This window comes from Serinus canaria, chromosome 1A (genome assembly GCF_022539315.1).
Source record: "Serinus canaria isolate serCan28SL12 chromosome 1A, serCan2020, whole genome shotgun sequence".
Lineage (NCBI taxonomy): Eukaryota > Metazoa > Chordata > Aves > Passeriformes > Fringillidae > Serinus > Serinus canaria.
Window position 1 is genome coordinate 23751497 of NC_066314.1, and position 22855 is coordinate 23774351.

Sequence of the window (22855 nt, forward strand, 5' to 3'; positions counted from 1 at the left end):
AACAAATCCCAGTCTCTGAACGGACAAAACAACATCTGGTAAAGAATTAGTGAAGTTACTGTAATCTCTTTATCAATCTCATTTCTGTTTTCAGGCCATCACAATCATAAAATCTTTGCAGCCACAACATGAAACACACCAAAACTTGATGTCCAAAAGCAAGGCTCTATGACTCAGAGGAAACAGGAGCCAGTGACAAGACTTCTGTTTCAGAAAGGCTCACAGGTTGGAAACATACTTGTTTTCTTCCAAATGTAACAAGTGATCTAAGGAGATTATCTCTTCTAATAAATTTTGCTTAACACTTTAGTGTCCTTCCCATTGCAGATCTCAAAATGCATTGCTAAACAGTGGGCATTAAATTCACATTTTTGAAGGCAAAACTTCTCTAGAGAGAATCACTGATGAACACTGAGTCTGTGCTTGATCTCAGACAGGAATCACAAGGGAAACCCACCTGCTCATCTTGATGCCAGGCAAGTTTTGCAACTGATGCTAACAGGACTAGGGTTTCATCCCAGCAATCTGCTGCCTCTGCCATTCCCTGGTAGGGTTAACAATTCCAAAAAACTCACATCCCAGTAAAGCTCTGTTGCTAACTTTGCCCCCAGAAGGCGGTCACCCTAACAGTGGTAAGTTATGCAGGGGGATCATTAAGTGTTTGCAGCAGAATGAAGAGTTCTTGGATACCTTTTCCTTCCACTTTGGCTATGGTTAACAGTCATATACATTAAACAAAAGAAAGCATCGTCTAGACCCTAATTCCAGGCAAAGAGAGGCCTGATAGACAAAACCCATCTGTTTCAGAGCCAATTCCTTTATTTTGCACATCTGCTCAGTTCATTTCATTTGGTGTTAATATACTTCACAAGAATTTTTACTAATTAAATACCTGTTAAAGAATAATAATTTGCTTGATTGACTACTGTTCTCTGTACTTCTGCCTTTTCTGGATCTCTCTCACAGTGCAGAATTTTGCAATCAAAATTCCCACAGTGCTGGGAATAAGCCAGTCACCCTGGTGCCTAAAGATTTTTAAGTTTTTATAAATATTCTAGATTTTTAATGCATAGCTGTATAGTTTCTAACATTTTCTTACACTTTAGAATATTATATTACCCTTTCTCACACATCATGCCACCTTCTTGAAATGCTGTTTAGCATTATTTTCAAGGAAAGAATTTCTAACAAGAACAGCCTGTTTTGCACCAGCACCCTGGAGACACAACAATATTAAAGGCTAAGGACCTTTGGAGAGAAATAAATTTAAATTCATGCTATAAAAATATAATCTGATATGGAAATGGATGTATTTTCTGACAGCAGCTAGTTCAATTTTTTCCTCACCAAGGAAGGACTTGAATTACTAATTAGTCAATACAGGGTTGAGAAACAATAATTTTTTTCTGATGCAAGGGAAATAAATGATGAAGGTATCTGGCTGTATCTTTATATTAATACATGGCAATCATTAACACATGAAAATCTACAGGGAAGGCACAGGCACTTGCTTCACTCAGTGTCTCCCCTTCTCCCAGTGCTGAGTGTAATTATAGATAGCAGCAACACGTTGACAATAAGCTTAGAAGAAGAAAGGGAAGTGGTGGGGATAGAAATGCAGCGTCATGTAGAGAAAAAAACAACAGGAGAAACACCTAAAAATGCAGTGAGCTTCTCTTCTCAAAGGCAGGCCCATGGCAGCAGTAGGATATCCCCACTGCAGTTAAACAGATGGCTGCAAAGGCTGCAACGGCACAAAGATCACAGAACATCCTGCAGAGCCATAGAAGGAAGGAAACCAGTAGCATTGCTTAATAGGCTGCTTATTTTACAGTCAAGTGGATTGCCAAGCAACTAAGCTGTAACAAGCTCCATATTTAGGGGGAGAAATGTTTGTCTTCTGTCTGTCCCTGCTTGCAAATGGCAAGTGGAGGGCATTTCTAAGCCAGATTATTTGAGTACAGCATGTTCCACAAGCCCTGAGCCTGGGCTGCTGAGCAGCCGGCGTTAATCACAGCAACAGTTGATATGCACGCCTTGCCAGAGTCCAACTTTGTCACCATCACTGTGACTTTCACTTTCTGCTGCTCAAAACAAAGGGTAAACAAATGACTCCCAAAAACATGCAGTTACTCAGGAATCTCAGATTCCCACATCACTTAACACGACTGGATCACTTTAGAATACACAAATGACAACTCTTGATGACAAAAAGAGCTCGATTTGGTTGTCTAGGCAGGTGCATCCAAAGCTGTTTGAGATGCACAGGGCAGCTGATACACTGACACGAAGCACACACAAATACCCCAGGGACTAACAGCTGGTGGCAAGGTGAAATTTGTTCCAGGGCATTTGAAATGGCTCTAGTTGCCTCATTTAGGCAACTGATCTGAGCCCCAAATGACCCTTTTATATCTTGCATTCTTCAATCATGTCACCACCCACAAATAAAAAACGAGTTAGTGTTGCTGCTTAAAAGCACCTGTATAGAAGTACAAATACACAAGGTATGTACATTTGGGAGCACTGAAATCATTTGCAAAGACTAAAAATGTAGTATTCCTTCTGGCAGGCACATACTGGAGACACTCACCCAAGGCAATCATCTTGTAAACGCAATGTTCAGGTCTGAAGAAAATTGTGATTAGGACAAACGACAGAAGACTCAAAAGGATAACACTTCAAGATCCAGGCAGTCTAGTCCCTGTCCCAGGGCATCCTGCTGCTGGTGAAGGACAGTGCAGGAACACAAGCCTAGGTCACTCACGTACATTGGACAGTGACCCCAGCCTGGGTGACTGACATCCACAACAAAATTTCAAGGATAAATGTGGTTGGTTAAACTCAGCACTCCCAGCCCATGGGAGAAGGCAACTATCTGAATGATTATCAGATTGGTGGCTTTTCAGGAAGCACCTGACTACCTTCATTCAGAAGACACATCTTTTTCCCTGCCTCAGCTCTCTGCCATCCAGGATCCTGCCTAATAGTGCCAGAGTAACATTTAAGATATGATGAAAAACTATGAACTAAGCATACAAGTAGCACCATAACCAAGGTATCTTACACGGTATTTTACCAAGGTATGTGACATTAATGTCCAGCTAAAATAGTGATGAATGAGAAAGAATTGCTAAAAAGTAATAATTTAAAACAATCAGCCAATTTTGAAACTGATTATTTTTATTGGTTTGTTTTACTTCAAATAATAGGTTCAAATTAATGACAAAATCACTGTTGTCCTGCCATCTGAAAATGAAATTATTCTAAGAATCAAAGTAGGATTCAGCAATGAAAATATTGACTGGCTGATAAGAACTAAATTTGATTGAAATATGACTAAAACGTCTTTGCTTGGGAAATTATTGCATTTAAAGTCACTGTTTTCAGTTCCAAATTAATGTTTCACAGCCTTGACTCAGTTCCTCTCTTTATATACCAACAACAAAAACTGACAATAGAAACCCACAAACCCACAACTCAGAACAAGCCTTTTCCCTGAAAGAGGATGTCATGTAAAAGTTTCTTTTACATGACATCCTTCTTTACATACTAGCTATATAAAATCCCCATTGTATGCATGTGTAAAATGTTAACAACATACAGTATTAGCACACACATGTGCTCCTATTCTTTCATCCAGTAAGTACCACAGTAACAATGAGAGAACACAAAACTAGGGGTATAAATAACTACAACATAAAATTCTGTATTGCTTTAAGCAAGTGCTGCTTTGCAGGCATGGCAGGTACCTTCCACTCACCACAGGCACTTGCTGCTAAGCAACTTTCAAATCTTGTTTGAAGCAGATGAAATTAGTGACTGGAATTGAAAGCAACTTTATGTTGTGCAGAGATTTATTAGGGTGAAAGTGCTTCTGGGTGTGAAGCCGTAGCTGAAGAACCAAATTTTCTTCCTTAGCCATTAAAGATGGCTGTTGTCAGTCCACTCAGAGATCAGAAAATCCCACTTAGCCAAAAACTTAACCACCTAACAAGACTTGATGAAAAGTCAAAATGAGGTGCTTAACAAAATAACTCATGAATTTCCTAAAAAGTGTCATGAACTCTAAGTGCACAGACCAGAGTGGCCATGAAGACCAGTCAGATGTGTTTGTAGTAGACAAAATGAGTAACTCTGGTGTCTAAGATACAGGGTGCATCAGACTGAGCCTGATGAGCCAAATCACGTGCAGTGCTGGGAGTCAGTCATGAGCAGCAAATAAATAAGTGAGGGGTATGGGACAAAAATATGATAGACTGCTCCATGCCAAATAACTGAAAGCCATGTCATAGATAACAGTAACTATTTTCTGTACATGTCTATCTGCTTCCCATTACTGAGAAGATAGGCTTGTTTAGGTCTTATCTTTCTCACCATTTCAGGGATTGTACCAAAAAAGATTTAAGCCTTTTAGCTTCAGAGAAGATTTGTATCTACTTTCAAAATACTCAGTGACTATCTGTTAATTGAAAATACATACTATCTTCTGGCTACCTGTACTTCAGACACTTTGACTCATTCTAGCTAAGCCCTCTCTGTAGCAAATTATGCTCTTTAAACCAGATCTGTCTACCAGAAACTGATAAATATGTTTTTATAGATTTACTGAATTAATTTAGTGCACCCTTTTATGCTCAGGCAACCTCTCTGGCATGCTATATGGGCAGTAATAGAAAGGAGAGCATTGTGTTTCATACAGCTGGTCTGAGCTGAGAACTGTAAAGACTAAATGCCCAGGAAGAACCTGAAAAACCAAATGTTGGAAGTGATCATAAAACACATGAAACATGGCATGCTTGCTTCTCCACTGTTATCTTTAGAGTTCTGAAAAATACGGAGGAAAATTGAGGTAGCTCCTCAGCAAGTTCGTAATACACATTCTAAAAATAAAGAGATTTTGCAGAGTAAATTTTTTCTATGCAGCAGGAAAATCTCTGGGGGCCATAAAAGTGATGCTAAATGGGGGAACAAGCCTATGCTCAGAAATCCAAGTTCTGAATAAAAATGCTAGTGGTGCAGCTGGAAGCTGCAGGAGATCTTGTCAATGAGCAGGTACTTTCAGTTATTTTCCCTAAACTACAAGGTACTAGACCTAAAGGAAGAAATGGACTGAAAGGGATCTTACCATAGATGGAGCTAAAATGAGGGGAGGCATCACTACGTAGGGCATAAATGCATCTCACATGTTTATTAGAGAAAGGAAAAAAATGGAAATACCTCATTTTCCCAGTAGCTGAAAGTAGCGTGGCAGCCCATGGGAAGGCACAGCTGGTACCCAGGCTTACTGCTACCACCAGGGCTGAACAGCCAGCGGGATCAGGAACAAGTGAGGCTCCCACAAAACAGCATCAGGTGGTTTCTCTTGTCCCCAGCTCCCACCTGGCCCCACTTCTGCCCTTCCCTGCTCACTGTGAATGCACATCCCTCTGCTAATGCAGCTTCCAGCAGCAGCCTGAGCGACACGGGAGCAACATCACAGCCCCGGCTGTGCCCCTCTCCTACAGCACACACTGCTTCCCCTGCTGAACAGGGAACCATCTGGGAAACAGAGCAAATGCTCAGCCACCTAATTGGTACTTTCAGTAAAACAGACCACAGTCAAGATTGACAGACCTAGAGAAAATCACAGAGGAAACCATCAGCCATTATCAGGGAAGGAAAACAGAGCCTGCTACCACTCCAAACTCTGAAAGACTTGAAAATAAAGTAGGAGCTGTGTCCACCTCTCCAGCCCTGGATCATCTCAGTCATTGCAGCTTCTAGAACCATCCCAGTCCTAGAGACCCTGCCCCAGCTTCCCACCCCAAGCAGGAGCTGGGTTCTATTGACATGATGAATTCTTGTTCCTATGGCAGTTAAGAACATTGTGATATCATTTAGGAAGGCAAATCATCTGCCACCCACTTTCTCATCTAGATACTGGAATAAAGGGAGACTGATGGCTTGTTTTTAGTTTCTAAAATGGCTCATTTACTAAAATCACTTAAATAGCATTTTCAACCATTTATATTTTACATTTTAAGGATGTCTCTTGGTTTCTTCATGGGAATGGCAGCACTCTTTAAAGAAGGATGAGAAGGATTAAGAAAGCCATCATCAAAATCTGCCCCCCTCACTCTCCCTTTCTCCCCCCTCTCTTACACATATACAGCACATATATCTATCTGACATATGAGATTTTAGCTCTTACACTTGCCAAATCATCCACAATTTGAGAATTCACTATTCCAGGATCTTCTGTGTTGCAGACTTCCTTCTCTCTTCTAGCTCATCACACCTCAATTTCCTTGCACATTAAGAAAACTGATGATCTGACCTCTTCCTTCAGCTTTCCAACCACTCTCTTCAGTTTATTTCAGTCTCCTCAGATCAGCCACCTGTGACTGATTTTGCAACAGCTTGCAAAATGTATTTTGTGCTCAGTTCCTGTTTTTGTCAGAATCTTGTAAGTTCTAAAACTAGCTCAAGTTTAGTATTTAGCTTCTGAAGAGTACATAAAAAGTAGGCTGCTCTGTATAAAGAGTAACTTTTATGGTACCTTGGACAATGGCTTAAGTGCTGACTACTACAGATAACATCTTCAAACAGGCAGCCCTTCTCATCTCATGTTCTCAGAATTGTTGATGCTCTGCCACTATGGATTCAAGAGGGATGTCTCTAGGCCTTCCCACCAGCAAGCACCTAAGGGAAGGATGGCCCTATCCATGGGATGGGCAATTAAGTTCCTAGTACCAGTTTTCTTGGCATCCTCCAAATATATGTATGAGTAGCTTTGCAGAAATAGCACCAAAGGGCTGACTGCACAGCAGCAAGATGAAAGAAAACAAAGTTATTCATTTGTTATGGTTAGAAACTGCAGTTCGTCTTTGGCAGATGTGAATTTCAAACCCTTTATCAGAGGTCATTCCTGCTTGTCAAGGAACCTGAGAGGACAGGAAACAAGGTGATATTTCATCTTGAACTTCTGAAAACTATAAGGAGTCTGATGAAAGGCATTTTAAACAAAAACAATACAACACATTGTCATTTTTACTCTAATATTACTACAAGTAAATTGACCGGCCTGCATGCATGTTTTGATGCAGTATGTATATTCTCGTACAGTAGTTCATGTACTTTCTTATTTTAGCTAAGGATGTTTACTTCAATTAACCTTAAATCCACACCCTTTTAACTCAGTCTAGTCCTAATTGAGACTCTGTAGGGTTTTTACATGATCTTAATTAAACTTCTTTTAAAAAGACACACTTTTATTTAAACCTAAGTAAGAACACATCCAGACAAACCTTGTAAGAGATAATGTACTATTTTAAGAATAGCAATCACAGAAGATTGATCTCATGAATCAGCCTAAACTCTTAAGAACCCAGCACAAAGATTTTCAATACCCATTTAGTACAATTTGCTCATTGCTCAAACCCACCTTGAAATGCTGTCCCCAAAGAAAAGGGGACCAGCTGCAAATGACCAACACACAAAACTCAACTGCAGTGCAACGACTGCTGTTCTTGATGTTTTTTGCACATTAGTGTTCCACCAGCTGGTGTGAAATAATTTTCAAAGATAAAACTTGAGTCTTTGAAGGTTGTTTTTTACCTTGGGCTCATTTATAAGGCCCTGGAAAAAGCTACTTTATGAAGAACAAAGGCAGTTACCTCTACTTTTACTTCTAGCCAGCTCTCCATTCTTCTTGCAAAGAATGAAAGCAAATGAAATGTTGGAAAATAAGGTCATTTTTATAATGTTTAAAACATTTCTTCACAGAATCAGAGAATCATTTAGGTTGGAAAAGACTTCAAGATGATCAAGTCCAACCTTTGTCCACTGATCTCTGTCAACTTAACCATAGCACTAAGTGCCATGTCCAGCCATTTCCTGAACCCTTTCAGGCATGGTGACTCCACCATCTCCATGGACAGCCCATTCCCGTGCTTTCCATGAAGAAATTCTCCCTGATGTCCAATTTGAACCTCCCCTGGCTCAGGCTTGAGACCATTTCCTCTTGTCCTGTCACTGGTTGCCCAGCAGAAGAAGCCAACCCCCACCTAACTAAGCCTCCTTTCAGGCAGTTGTAGAGGGATAAGGTCTCCCCTAAGCCTCCTTTGCTCCAGGTTAAACAACCCCAGCTCCCTCAGCTGTTCCTTACATGACTTTTGCTCTCAACTTTCCACCAGTTTCACTGTCTTTCTCTGGACAAGCTCCAGCACTTCAAAGGCTTTTTCTGAGTGGACCAGAACTGAACAGAGGACACCAGGTGTGGCCTCACCAGTGCTGAATGCAAAGGGACAAAGAATGCACCTGTCATGTTCTTGTCCTGTTACGAGTATCTCATTCATCAATCATTTATAGATTAATATTAGTCTTAGATTATTGTTAAGAAGTTTATTTTAAATAGATTTCATTCTGGCTATAACCACTGATAACTTTAGCTATTATTTGACTGGCTGTTCTCATTTTCTTCTTCAAAATTATTTAATCAGACCAATTTTGGGAGTTTGGATGTTAGAAAGCAAAAGGACAGCCAGACAACTGTGACTCAGTTTTAGAATTTAACCTGTTGAAATAGGTGTGCATCTTTTGCTTTGAAAGGTATTTTCAGACTGAACTTCAGAAATAAAGACAGGACTAATGGCCAGATTTTAGCCAGTTAAAAAAAACAACCAACCAACCAATCAAAAATCCCTAGAAAGCAATTTGTTACATCCAGCAGATGATTTTCAGAGATGCAATTTCAGTTTCTGAAAGCCAGCCTGGCAGTATGATCTTCCCTGACTTGTACATAAGGCAGCAAGCACCTAAGTCAGCTGCAATGCAGGCTTCCCCACAGCGTCTGAGACATCTCCACCCCTGTTGTGTCAGTATGTCTGAAATGTTTCTGGAGATGAAAGGATAGTCCACTTTTGTATTTATGTAAACTTCTGGCTTGCTGATATACAACAATAACAAGACTTACTGTCTGCCAGGGTACTGAACTACCTGGCAAGAAGCAGGAAGACCACAGCTTCTCATCAGCAATGATATGCTATATAGTGAGACAGCTTCAGGCTTTCCTTCACTGGGAAAAAAATTGCTTTAATTTCACTAAACTAGTCTGTTAAAAACAAGGTTGTAGCTTTAACTAAAAACAGCTGTCAAAGAAAAAGAAATATATAAATAGATAAATGTACACACATTTTACATACATAAGCAAAACCTGGCAGATTTCTTTTTACCTCTGTTGTCCATAGCTATATTGTTCAATGACATAAAGACACTTCTTTCTTCCTTTGTAAACCAAACCAAATCAGGAGTACATACAAAGCCGTGGCCTAGGGGAGAATAGCTGCAAATGCAGACACCCATATTTGCTGCCAGCCTGCAGACAGCAGCTGCTGCCTGCAGCGCCTCATTCGACAGTGACAGCGGCTGCACTGACGTTCCACATCAGAGAGTCATATTGCTTTGTTCCCTCAGGGGAGCCTCTCTGTTTAAGGGGATGCTATTAAGGATGGCAAGTCCAAACATGAGCCCCTTTTTTTGTCTTTTTGTATAATTCTGTGTGAATATTTATCTGAATTTTAGGGAAGAATTAATTGAATGTCACTATAGACGCACACACAAGACATAACACCTAACTAAATGCCAGGCACGTAGTTCACCAGGCTGCTGCAGTACAGAGCACTGGTTTGAAATCTACAGCTTCATTCCTCTCTGACAGGCAGCCAAACCCCACAGAGACTCTAAGTCATTAGCATACATGCAATGCCCCAGAGCAACCAAATGAATGTCTCTCTGCATCCAGACGGTCACTGTGATGTGCAGTGCCTGCAGCAGTGCCACCTCCCTGCTGTGACATGTAGCCTAACACAGCAAGAACGCCAGGTGTGAAAATATTCATACCTATAAAGGTAAGTCTAGAAAAGGCCTTGTGCAAAGGCCTTTGAATGTCCATTCTCTGTGGGACCTCCCCTGTGACAGACCACTAGTGCTTTATCCTGACAGGCCACTTAGTCTCTTGGCTATCCTAGCTGCTGTATCCCTGTGGGCTGGGCATCATGCCCTAGTCCCACCAGGATGTGGAAACTGCAAATGATACTAAAGACGATGTAGTATGTCTTATTTAACACACTTGGGAAATCTTTCATCCCACTGCTATCTCCTTGTGCTATCAGAACATTCCAAAGTTCTGAGAACTTTGGAGAAACATCTCCAGCAGGTCAGCAGTTGTAGAAGAATCTGCTCCTGTTTGTACTGGCACGGAGCTGCTCTTCTGTCCTGTGACCAAGGACACCGGATCCTCCTGGGCGAGGTTTGTGCGTCACGCCTCTCAGACTTGGGTGGATTCCTGGAGGAACTTCCACTCTTGATTGTGAGGCTTACAGTTCAGATCTTGCTGCTTTTTATCTGCCTGCTCACTTCCATCATTTGGAACTTTTCTCCATCCAATCACAGGCAGCCTGATTATCATCCTCTTTGCTCTGTACAGCTTATCTGGAGTTATCACTGCAGACCATGCAAACAGCAGAGGATGAAGAGAACAGCCAGGCTGATACATGTTCCAGAGTCAGAGGAATGCCTTCTCCAGCTCATTTAACCCTTAGCAGACCTTTGTGTCCACTCACAGCCTATAAAACAGATTGACTGCCTGGCCTCATGTCTTGGGGATGACAAAGCACATGGGATCTTCACACAAAATTTGCCATGCCTCTTTGCCAGCTAATTTGACATTTCTCAGCTACTTTATTCTCTTTGATAACCTAAGCAGTCTGAGAGTGTTTTATTAGCAGATGGTTTGAATGACTCATTATAACCTACCCCAATGAAAATACAGTGGCACAATTTACTGTTGCCACTGAAACAGTCCTAGATACCTTACTAATGACAGTAATGAGTGCAGCTGACAGGAAAAAAAGGTTAGTGGTGCAATATTTTCCACATTCAGCTCTTTTAGTATATGTTAAATGTATATGTTTAGCATCTTTCAGTATTTCTTATCAGGTGCTTTTTTCTTTTGTGACCAGCACTATTTTCATTGTGCTAAGTCAGTTCTGAATCAGTGTGACTCTTGTTAGGTATCTGTAAGCCAGTGATTTATATAATTGAGGTTCTGCCTGGGATGGTATCTTCTTACAGCAGTTTTTCCTTCTCTTATAGCAGAGGTCTTACAAATGGAGTCTGCTGCCATTTTCTGACCTCCCTGGAGTTGTAATAGATGCCCTTCCTCTCAGAACTTGCTTTCTAGTGGTGTCCTCATCACAGAATCCCTTACTTAGCTGTAAAAAAAATGCAGCTAGCACATGAAAAAAAAAAAAAAATCTGGCCTCCTTTTTCTACTCCCATGAAGGAACTTTTAAAATATATAATTGAATACATTTTCCTTTTGCTGCACTTGCACAACCACAACTTATCAACATCAAGACTATATCCTCTTAAAACTTCTTCATGTACTATCTTATGGGTACTTCCACACTCAAGAGAGTGCAGCAGGAAATCCAAATTCTGCACAACAGCTTTCCAAGACTAGTTCCTAGTGGTAACATGAAAGCTGGCATTTGCCAGAGTGATGACATATATGAAATCATATCATCACTGCAAAATCACTGGGCTAGTGAGTGGCATGGAGAACAGGAGAGGTAAAGGGAGATAGCTAATCTTTCCACTCACCATCTTCAAAACCTCCTCATGGCTTTTGAGTACAAGGCACTTTCTTCTAGAGATCATTCTTACCCTCTGTCATCCTTCTTCCCTGCTCAGTCAAACCTTTAAAAGAGCTACCTAAGGGCTATACAAATGTGGAAAGCCCCCAGTATAGCTATAAATTTTCTCTCACAAGCTCACTGATTTTGTGTCATTTTCACCTTAGGCTCCTGCTCTAGGCTGAAACATGATCTAGCATGTTTTAAGAGTCTGCTCAGCATCTCTCTCAAAGCATGCATGGAACCTTCCCAGCCTCTCTTATTTCTCAAAGGAAGTCAGAAATATCATGCTTTAATTTTGTATCACTGCCATGTAGTTTCACAAGAATTTCCCTTCTCCTATACTGATCAAAACACCTCAAGACACCATTTCCAAATGAAATTTTTGAGAGCCCCAAAGAGTTCTAAAATACTTTCCATCTAATTCTGGGAAGCAATGGCCCATTTCTGGTCTAGGCAGAATATGGGTTCTGTTCTACTCCCAGTTCCTAGGCATCTTAAACTGATCTCTTAGTGTAAGTTTCACCTTGACCAAACAGACCAAAGTCAGCCAATTTTTCACTGAGGTCCTCCAGATTGTGGGTAGCAAGTGTTTCTCTCTGCAGTTGTCCAACTTATTTGGTTAATATAGCATCTTATCCTTTTCGTAGGGAACACATTGCCATTTTTAAGATCTTTTAATTTCATATTATACACAGTGACCTTCATGTGAAAGGTTCTAAACAGTGATGTCACACCAAAGTGATTTTCACCAAAAGAGAAAGAAATCCATTAATCTAGAAAATCTGGAATACTCTGTCTCTTTGTATTCCACATGCTTTTCTCATAGCACTTCACAGACCTTTTCCTGCTTCCCTGAAGCAGACAGGTGCTTCAGGGATCAAGCAGGGCATTTTAGCTCAGATGAAAAGAGATGGCTTAGATCCTTCTGTGAATAATTTTTTTTGCTAGGCATACCCATTAATTATCCCCAAATTACATGAAACACTACTGCTTCTACCCCAGCTCAAATAATATGACAGTCTTCACTGCATGTACTGCTCTTCCTATTTGGGTCACACAGCCCAAAGGGACTCTAATAATCTTTGAGGTGTCCTTGGTCATAAAGATCTTTCCCTATTTCTGGTTCTTTAAATTACACTGGTCAAAGCTGAAGCTTGTTTTGATCTCACACCATTTTGCAAACATGCAGATTGATTGAGCTCGTATCTGTCACTGGCTCTAACAAGGAGATTGGTCCTGCTCTGAGGAGGGTGCTGGTCCCTTCAAGTCTAAACTATTCCATGATTTTTGTTTTAAATCTCAAAGACCTTTTGTCATCTTTGATCATTTACAGACTCCTCCACTAATTATAGCTCATGCTTTTAGCTAATGGCGAGGACCAAAACATTTGACAAGCTGAAGAAAAGCTTGTCAAATTCCCTTCATGTACCTTCAGATTTCTTCCCCATCCCAGAAGCTGTGTGGACACAGCTGCCTGGGAGTCCATCACTGTACTCAGTAACTTTACATCAGAACCTTGCAACTTAAAAACCAGTGACACAGGGAAGGTGATTCAGGGCTGCAAGAGACAAACCACCACAGACTATCAAATTCATCAGTCATATCCAGCCTGTGAGATGTCTCAGCTCACTTTTTGTTTTCGTAGAAAGAAAGGGCAAGGTGCACTTAAACTCATGACAGCTGCCTGCTTGTGAACAGCTCAGCACAATGAGTTCAAATTGCCATTGGTGCTGCCTGAGTAGGAGGGCTGAGCTTCAAGCCCCTGTCCTCCTGAGCATGCAGTCAAGCCTTTTGGAAACCACATCTCAGGCACCTAATAAAGTGTTGTACCTAAAGGAGTTTAGAGAACCCTCTCTTATCTCAGGTTTGTATTTTTTAAAAAAACATTAATTTAGAATGTAAGAATACTAGCATGCAGTCAATCCTCAAAATCTACTGTAAGTGGGATGTGAGACTACATTTTCTCTCCAAGTGTCTTGAAGTTTCACAGATGAATCTGTCAAGTTATTAGAGTTCCTGTAACCTCAACCCCTTTCATAACCCAGGTTTATTCTGGCATTTCACAGTGGTGTACCTAAGCCTCTCTTTGACCTGGTTCTGCAATATTTTCACCAGCTCTGACTCTACAGGGAACAACAGGAACCTCAGCAGCTACATATACTGGTTTGGAGTTACAACTTCTGGTACTTTCTGTAACCTCTCTTTGGCGCAATGTTGCCTTAGAAACCAGTGTAACATCACTGAGGAATTGTAGCTGTACTTACTGCTCTCAGCCTTCTAGGATGGCAGTGGGTTATTTATGCTCAAAAAAGGAGCATTTTGGTCATCTGCTGTTTCAGTGGAGCCCAGTATCACCAAGGCTGCTATCTCCCACCAGAATTTCAACAGTCATGTCTCACCCTTCCTTGTGCTGCTGCTCATCTAACAACCCCATGAACAAGCTGGCAGAGCCAACATGCTCAAAACCTGCAGGAGTGGTCAGGTTTTGGTTGGTTCTCCAAAAACTGGGGTGAGTACCAGTGCTGGGAACAGAGGAGGCAGGCACATCACCCAGGATGGCAATCAGATGCCGATCAGATTGTCCTTCACCTCCATGTTTGATGCCAAGATCTCCCATTTTTCTACTGCTGGTTGCTGCTGTTTCACACAAGTTTTATAAAACTACTTACTTCTCTGATGCCATAAAATCACTTATCTTGGAGTAACCTTTCCCATTGGCTGCATTTTAGCTGGAAGAAAGTTTGGGGGGCAAAGTGCCTAGGAACAAAAGCTGTTCCTGAACAGACAGAGCAGAAGACAGTACAGTGAGCCTAGCACAAGCACAGGAGCTTTTCCTGGCACATTTAAGTGAGCAAGGTTTCCCATTCCCCACAGCAGTCCCCAGCCTCCCCACAGAGAGCAGCCTTCTAGCATTAACCTTGCAGCAGAGGAAAGCTTCACTTTCCCTTTGGTTTTGTGTTTCTCTGGCCCTTTGGTCAGCTCTCCTTTGTTTCAGAGTCCTTCTGCTTTCCAGAGTGCAGTTGCTGATCTACCAGACAGGGACCACCATGAGTGTGTCCCAAACAGCCCAGGCTGGAAGAGCATTTCCCAGACAACCCCCACAACCCTCACAGGGTAGTACTGCTGCTAGGTTACAAAGGCCCAGCATGAAGAATGCAGCAGTACTGAGAACATCACCTGGGGCATTCACAGCACACATCTGGGTCCTTGTAACAGCACTGGGGCAAGCTCCATGGGCATATATGTGTGAATCTTTTCCTTGCAGCTTCCTACTGAGTTCCTCTGGGTAGCTGAAGCACACAGGGTGCATATTCTCAGACATGTATGAAATGGCTCTCTGAGTCTCTCCAGTTGTTTCACGGGCTCTAAACTGTATCCTGTCCTATTCCTTACCAATACTCAGTCAGATGGGATGGAGTTGCATTCTCCTGACCTCTCCCAGCACTGGTAAGCCTGACTGAACCTAGCTGCTCTCACAGCTCAGTTTAATTTGTGCCTCTGTTGTCTCTCCTGGAGGCCTGCAACTGCTAGTATTCCTAGTTAGACAAGGGATGCTTGCTGGTTATTTCTGCTGGGCTCTTCTCCCTGAGATGAGGGTGTCCTATTTGTGGGGACCACCCCGACACTTGTTCAGAGGTGCACCACTTCTCTGCTCTGGTGCAGCCCTACAACACCATTTCACCTTAAAAAAGACTTAATTCTCAATTTTTATCAAACCAGATTACCCCCTACAGAATGTGAAACAATTATGGTGAGCAGACAAGTCTTTTAGGTCAGTGATGGCATGGGCTGAAAAGCTGCCCCCCATGCACAGAGCCCCCCACACCTCCCTGGCAGTGCATGTGAAGAAGTGTCTCTGGCACATATGTTTCCTGTGGGGATTATATATAGGACATATGACCAACGAAAAATACTGACCCTGAACCCATGGCAACTGCCCTACCCTCCCACAGTGCCCTTGCACAGACACTTCTTGCGTTTTTGCTTTGCACACTCTGTCCATGCTCATCATGCACTGGGAGTGTCAGCAGCTGTTCGTGCATCGCCCGCTGCCTTATCCCCCTTTATGGGCTGTTGTCACTGGCTGTTTGTCTCTCCCTGCATCCAGGAGGTGATAAGCAGATGCCTGTTCCTACAAAGACTCTCAGACTATCTTTTACTGCCCTTCTAACTGCTGCTAAAAGCAAAAAGAAAAAAAACAGGATTGCCAAAGGAGAATTGTTTCGACATTTAAAATATTTTGGTACTGAGTGAGACTAAAGGTTCTGAACGAGTATTTGCTGCTGATTTTTCTTGGCTTTTTAATCAAAGCAGAGAGAAAAAAAACCCTAAATACTAAGGGTAAACAGCAGGATTAAAAAAACTGTAATCTGCTCATTTCATGCTTTTCAGACAACAGCAGCAATGGCTTCTGTCCTACTTCCAATGTCCAAATAATGCTGCTCTTTTTTGTCTTATTTGATGCTCTAGCCAGACAGAAACATTAACAATTAGTAGCACTGTTATCATTTGACAGCGTGGAAATATGAAGAAGACAGGAGGAGAGGGAAGATGAAAAACCTCTTAGCATTTTGAAGTAATTTTGCTACAACCTTCTTTCTTTGGAAGCAAAGCCACTGTTACCCCAGCAGTGGTGAGGGCAGGGCTGGTTACACGAGCCCTGCACAGGCAGGTGAGCAGGCAGCACCAGTGACCCCGCTCTCCTCCTGCCTGCCAGCACCTGGCAGCAGCAGGCAAAGGGACAGCCCTGTCCAGCCTGAGCAGGAACTCTTAGGCAGGAGTTCAGGCCTAAGCAGAGGCACAGGGGAGGTGGCCACCACACTGCCTTCCCCTTATCTGGCCGGAGAGTTCAGGCAGAGACTGACCGTAGCCTCTGCTCAAATCGATGGCAACGAACCATGTTCTGCTTAATCCCATTTGTAAAAGCAAGAAATGTTTCTAGACCCTTCTGGTAAACAGGCAGTGGCTGATATGGATGCTCCCACTGCCCTTTTCTAAATTGTGGGAACCATGGAAACAAAAGCAGCCACAGCTCCTGGTGCACAACCCCTGTGACTTTAGCCAATGCACCTCATAAACCAAGAAAGGACCACGAAAATGAACAAGTGCATACGATGGCTTTCTGCTAGAGGGCAGGTAGGGCACAGATTTTATCTCAAAGCCTGTCCATGTGCATTTTGCAGAAGTAGAGCCCAGGGACACAGACACTGGGGCTCACAGATCTGTCAGGGTGAAACAGACGCAGATACAACATTCGGCATCTCTGTTCATGCTCTGATGACCCAGAGCTGCAGACATGTTTACAACTCTGCATGAAAAATGCGTCCCTAAACAAAAGAAATCTAAAGGCAAATTTGGTTTTTATGCTGCCTGACCTTGACTGGGTGTTGTGGCAGAGGAGGGGGGAGCTGCCAGAGCGTGGTCACAGGAACAATTAACCCTTTGGGAGCAAGGGGCTCGACAGCCAGGAAGGCATCCCAATGCCTCATAATATCACTTCCCAGGAAGAGATGAGCCGCAGAACAGGTCCCAGCCCAAAAGTGTGGAGACATTACACCATGCTGGATGTGACAATGCTCTACAAAAGCCATCCCTTCATATCCAAATATGACATGTTTTCAACACCCAGTGCTGTTTTGTGCACAAAATACAGCATGAACCAATTGTTTTCTGTTTTTCGGTCATCCGATAATCACTGGATCAGACTGGTCCCCACAGAGCCACACTGTCACCAGCAACATTATTTATACATAAACCCCCAGCCTTCCTCTGCAGCCAGATTTGCCAGGTAGGTAATTGTTGTTCCCACTGAAGCAAAATTGGCTGGCTTTCAATGACATGCATCTGCACTGCTATTATACAGCAGACTGCCTCAGTTAAGATTTTCCAGCACAAAGATGAGGAAGGAAAAAAAATAAACGATCATTTTCTTTAGCATTTTTCACCTCATATTTAGAATTCCACCTAATTTAATTGTGGATTCTGCAGTCACAGGGGGGATGGGGGGGAAATTGCAGAGAAGCCTTTTTTCTCCCAGAGACAAAAATGAAGTAAATGAGATAGACATGAGATAGCAGTCTTTTCCTGCTGGTTAAATCACTTTCCCCCAGCTCTCGGCCATCTAATACTGCAGCATTCTCAGTCCCCAAATGCACCATCTGAGTAGTGCATTCATTAGTGTCTGCAACTCCTGATCACTGACAGATGCGATCTTATCAACTGCCACATTCAAGCAAAACTGCCTTTTCCCCCCAATCTTCCAGTGGCCTGAATTCAGCAGCGCTGACAGCCCTACGCTGCCTTGCTGCTTGCATCGAGGATGCACCCACGGTTAGGAGGGAGATGCTTCCCCTCCAGCATCTTCCATCCCTTCATAAGCAGGCAAGGACCACAGCAAAGAATGCAAGCGTGGCGGGTACAGCAAGGATAAAACAAGCCCTGTTCTCAACAGAAAAAGGATGTAAATGGGATGCATTTACTTACATGACGATTCAGTGCCAAACATGGCTCGCCCCAGATGCCGCTATTTTAAAAAGGAAAGAAGAAAAAAGAGTGAAAGACAGAGGGAGCGTATGAGAGAGGGGATGAGACTGCTACACAGCAGGGGTCATGAAGCCAGACAATGCAGTCCAGGCTATCCAAGCTGCCAGATTCTCCTCTCTCCTCCTCTGCTCTGCTCCACACCGCAGACAGCTCTTCCTCGCAACGGCAGGGAAGGTCCTTCTACAGGAAGCAAAAAGCAGGAGCCTGTGTTTTAAATCCGAGCGATAAGGGCAGGCCGTTGTCCTTTCTGTGATACCGGCAGGCTGAAAGAGGTATCGGCCACCAGATACTGCAATCCCCAGCCCCGCTGGCCGTAAGACAATAGCGGAGCTTATGCACACACGGGATGACGTCAGGACACTGCAAAGACTGACTGCTGCTAACCCAGAGGCTCGCAGGGGGCTTGGACACAGCACAGCCACTCAGATGGGAATTCCTTTGTCACAAGAAGCAGAGGACAAAGAGCCAGACATGTATTTCCCTCTGTGATGCTAAAGCTCCCACCCGGGATGGTAATGCTAGCAGGAAAATATCTGCCTTGAATTCATGCTGCTTTTCTCAGCTGCACAAGATGCAAAGCACCTCTGTGCAAACAGAATAAATTTCAGGGACAAATATCCTAGCAAATGCCACTTATAGCATTTTCAGTAAAGAATAACCCCAAATTTCTATCACAAATTCTCTTTATTATTTTTCTCTCAAAGAAATGCTAAGCTCCAGGGCCAGTCTACACTCCAGACCTAGTTTTCCCATCAAAGTGTTAGCCATCTGTCTCTTTTACTTAAATTTTTTGTCAGAATACACTGTAACAATGCTCTAAACACAATAAATGAGTCACACATCTAAATAAAAATAAAAAACCGAAAGCACACTGAATTCAATGATAAAATGGCATCCTAGCAACCAAAGAAATACTGTCCTTAAATTTTCTTTATTCTTCAAAACCAACTAGATCTAGTGTGCATCTGCAAGTGCATTTTTTTAGCGTACTAAGCTTATTTTGTTCCCAACATTCAGTAGTTGCAATATGTTCAAACAAAGCCCTAAGCTTGCTCCTTCGGTCCTCTCACAGACAAAAGGAGTTGCCTGTCCTGTGCTGGTGAGAGCAGCCAAGCAGGAAGCTGATGGCTGGAAGCTACCAGAGAATGGGGGTCATCCAGAGAATGGCTGTCCAGAGGGGGAAAAACCAAGAAGGTTTCTGCAAAGTCTCCTTCCCAAGATGTCAGACACTGGAAAGCACTGCTGGTGGATGAGGAGAAAGGAGACAGATGCAGGTCCATTAAGGGAAGCACTTACAGGCAAGCAACCATTCCTCATCCCATTTCTCAGTTTTTGTGTGTTAACCATTCCCAAACACTCCTGCTGCTCTGCATGCCAGGGGGTTGGTGCTGTTTGCAGAACACCCAATGCCACCATGAGCAGCAGGCCACAAAAACCAGTACTACTGGGGGCTGGCAGCACCTGCCACCTGAGGAGCTCAGCATGCTGGAAGCATTAGGGAACCAGGGAGGTGTTGGCTGGGACCACTGCAGCCTGAAGGACAGACTGGAAAGCAACATATGGAGCTCAGAGCCACAGCAGTTCACTGTCAGGCCAGCTCCTCTGGTCCTGGGGAACATGGTCCCAAGCTCACAGAGTGTGTGTGCCCACAGACATCCCTATGGACCCCCAACAGCCCCGTGCTGTGAGACAGGGAAGAGCACGAGAGGCTGTACAGAGCCTGATCTTGTGCTTCCCACAGCAGTGAGGGGCACCTACAAGGCACACCAAGCTACTCTCCTGGTATATCTGTTGGTACAAAATGCTCTTCAGCTGTTTCCTTGCTTTCCATTCCACACACTGAACAGTCACTCTGTGTTCTGCACGCACCACAAAAATAGTTAGGGCCACCAAGCTCATGGCAACATTTACCTGTAGTTCATTGCTGGAACAAAATCAGGAGAGAGGCCATATCCTGTGGTGAGACATCTCATAACACTTTCTATTAGGCAGATTTTAGTCTCCATAATTAACTAGATGTCCTCAAATATGTACTTAAGCACCTGAATTATTAGCCTGGCTGTTCAATTGTCATGATTATTTGAAATCACGTGCATGGATGCACAGCACCAAGAAGCCATGTCCAAATTGGCTTTGACCATGACAGTGGCATGAATTCTCTTACAAGGACTTTGCTGTTCCCAGAACTGAATTGGTTATTTTGACTATTTGGAGCAATTAACTCCTCCTTCAGTCAAAACAGGTTGATAAGAAGCTTCAGTGCATCAAACAGACCAAGTTCTGGCTGGACTTTCCAGCAACTGGACTTTTCCAGCAACTGAGGCAAGTACACAAAAGAAATGGGTCTATTATGTATCTGTAGGCCTCCAAGCATCTTTAAACATAGGTCTCTGGAACAAAATCCCAAGTGCACTCATCCAATGGCTGAAGAATAAGTTCTGCTCTAATGAGCAGATCTGACCTTCCCACAGCATTGTTTCCAAGGAAGAGACAAAACCTCAGGGCTTTTCCAATGACATCCTTGAAGGTGTCACAGAGCCCAGGCCCTCTGCCAAGTTCTCGGTACACTGACGCATATAAGTAGTTGAAAAGCCCAAACAACCCAAGCAGTATCTCTGGAAGGATTTCATAATAATCTATTTCATTAGTCTTAGCCTTGGCAGGTCAGTACCTTGCGTGGTGGGAAAGGTGACCTACTACAGGCTACTGAAGGATTTTCTCTGAAATTCTTTCACATTTACCTAAAACATTTCTTCAAATGACTTTGAGAAAGCGTTAAAATCTGTCTCTGGCCTACTGCTCTTTTAAGACCATAACCTTTCCATTTGCTAGCAGAATTATAGATTTGTTTCCAATGCTGAAGGTTTCTGTTGGTTTATACTGCATAGAAGGGTCAAGAAATGGTTTTTTCCTCCTATGCAGCAGCAAAGAAAATGTAACTGGTGTACATAAAATGTCAAAGGAAATCTGCAGCCAGCGTTGCTGTGATTTGCTTACAATGTGCACAAGATATTGTTCAAGTATTAGACTAATTTACAATGTACTTTCATACATCCCACCACAAACTAGCATGAAATATATAAATGAGTAAAAATATATGCTATGCAAAGCTGTCTCCTGTACATTCACATGTTCCAGAGAAAGGGATGTGCTTCTCAATTACTGCCACTCCTGGAGCAGATATTCTTTATTCTTTATCACTGCAGAAAAATAATACTCATATTTTACTTTGCTTTGTAAGGACACATTGTCTAAGCCCTAAAGCACAGTTTGAGTTTTAACAATGAAACATTAAATTTTTATACAGATGTAAATTTCTGCTTTAGAGTAATTTCTTTCTATAAAAACAGTGCAAGCAGGAAATCTGAGCTACCAACAGAGGCAGCTTTGTACATGTGCCTTATGCTGATCCATTAAAGCATAAATCTTTATTCTCTCATCACCAGAAAAACATTCCATTTTGCATTTAAGCTCTGTTTTCACAGGAGAAACTCTGGAAGCAGGAAATAAGTCCAACCCACCCGTGAGGTTCTCCTGTCCTACTGCCCTGAGCAGCTCACTTTGACAAGGGAATTCTCACCTGTATGCTCCCCAGAGCAAGGAAACAGGCCCTACAGCTTCAAGTCTCAAGAGGGGAAGTACAGGATACTCTCAATAAGCCTCAAAGATAGGTAAGAATTTTAATTACATTACTTAAACTTGCCTTTCCTTACCAAGTCCCCTGTTCTGTAAGTTTTTTAATGCCTGAAAACTGATTTATTTTTAAGACACTGAAAAACTTAATCCAATTAATGTGTCATTGGAAACCTCCAAGTGACTCTGCAATGATTCCACAACATTCAGCAGCCTCCAAAAGGAATTTTTTTTTTTTTTTTTGCAGTAATGTTAGCTAGCTCCCTCCTGAAAATGCAATGAGACCCCCAGCAACCCACACACTGTGACAGTCTCCAGCTTCTGTAGGTATTGTCAGTTCTGGCAACAGCTGCCACACTGATTATTCACTAACATGGCACCCAGAAAAATACTGCAAGGTGGTTTTTTATGCTCCAGAAAAAAAATGAAATCAAACTGCAGCACATATTACAGAACTGCAGTTCTTTGGCTTTATGCTCTGCTCAACTTTGCCGACCCTAATTATCTTTAGCAAGCATTTTTGGTGAAAAAGTTGACATCATGATTACATCAATGTAATCCAGTGTGGTGCAACAACTTCAGCTTCTTATCTCTCAGAGGCCTGTATTTAAGGTACAAACAACCCCCCAGGTGATCAGAAGGAATACCCTGCACTGATGCTGCACCATCGACTCCCTGGTGCAAAGGTGCTTCCAACACCTCCATTCACTAAATGAAGCCAGTGTCCCAGAAATGGCAACTCTGGAGCCAGGGCAACAGAGAGAGGCACCATGGCCAGCTGGGATGAGGGCAGCCCTGACAAGCCCTTCCCAGCAGGAAAGCTGGCAGAGGGCACAGGTCCAGGGGGGTCTGCCAGGCTGGACTACAGAGCTTTCAGAGCCAAGTCAAGCCAAGAAAGGTATGTCCCACTGGAATGAAATGTCTCAAGTGCTGTGTTTGTGCAAATGCCAGCGAGTTTCCACACGGAGCTGTGCTGGACAACCAGGAGCAGCTCAGGG

The 22855-nt window shown here is 42.8% G+C and overlaps 1 protein-coding gene across 4 annotated transcripts in view; it reads right to left on the reverse strand.

Moving 5' to 3' along the window:
* ST7 (suppression of tumorigenicity 7) overlaps positions 1 to 22855 on the reverse strand; it is a 136878-nt gene that overhangs the window by 78127 nt on the left and 35896 nt on the right. Inside the window, exon 1 of one of the 4 annotated variants that reach the window (XM_050986807.1) lies at positions 18165 to 18368. The exons of the other annotated variants lie outside the window; for them this stretch is intronic. Within the exon in view, the coding sequence (XP_050842764.1) occupies positions 18165 to 18186 (22 nt within the window). The 5' untranslated portion in view covers positions 18187 to 18368. Of the gene's footprint in view, positions 1 to 18164; positions 18369 to 22855 lie in introns of those variants that run through there. 4 annotated transcript variants of the gene reach the window in all.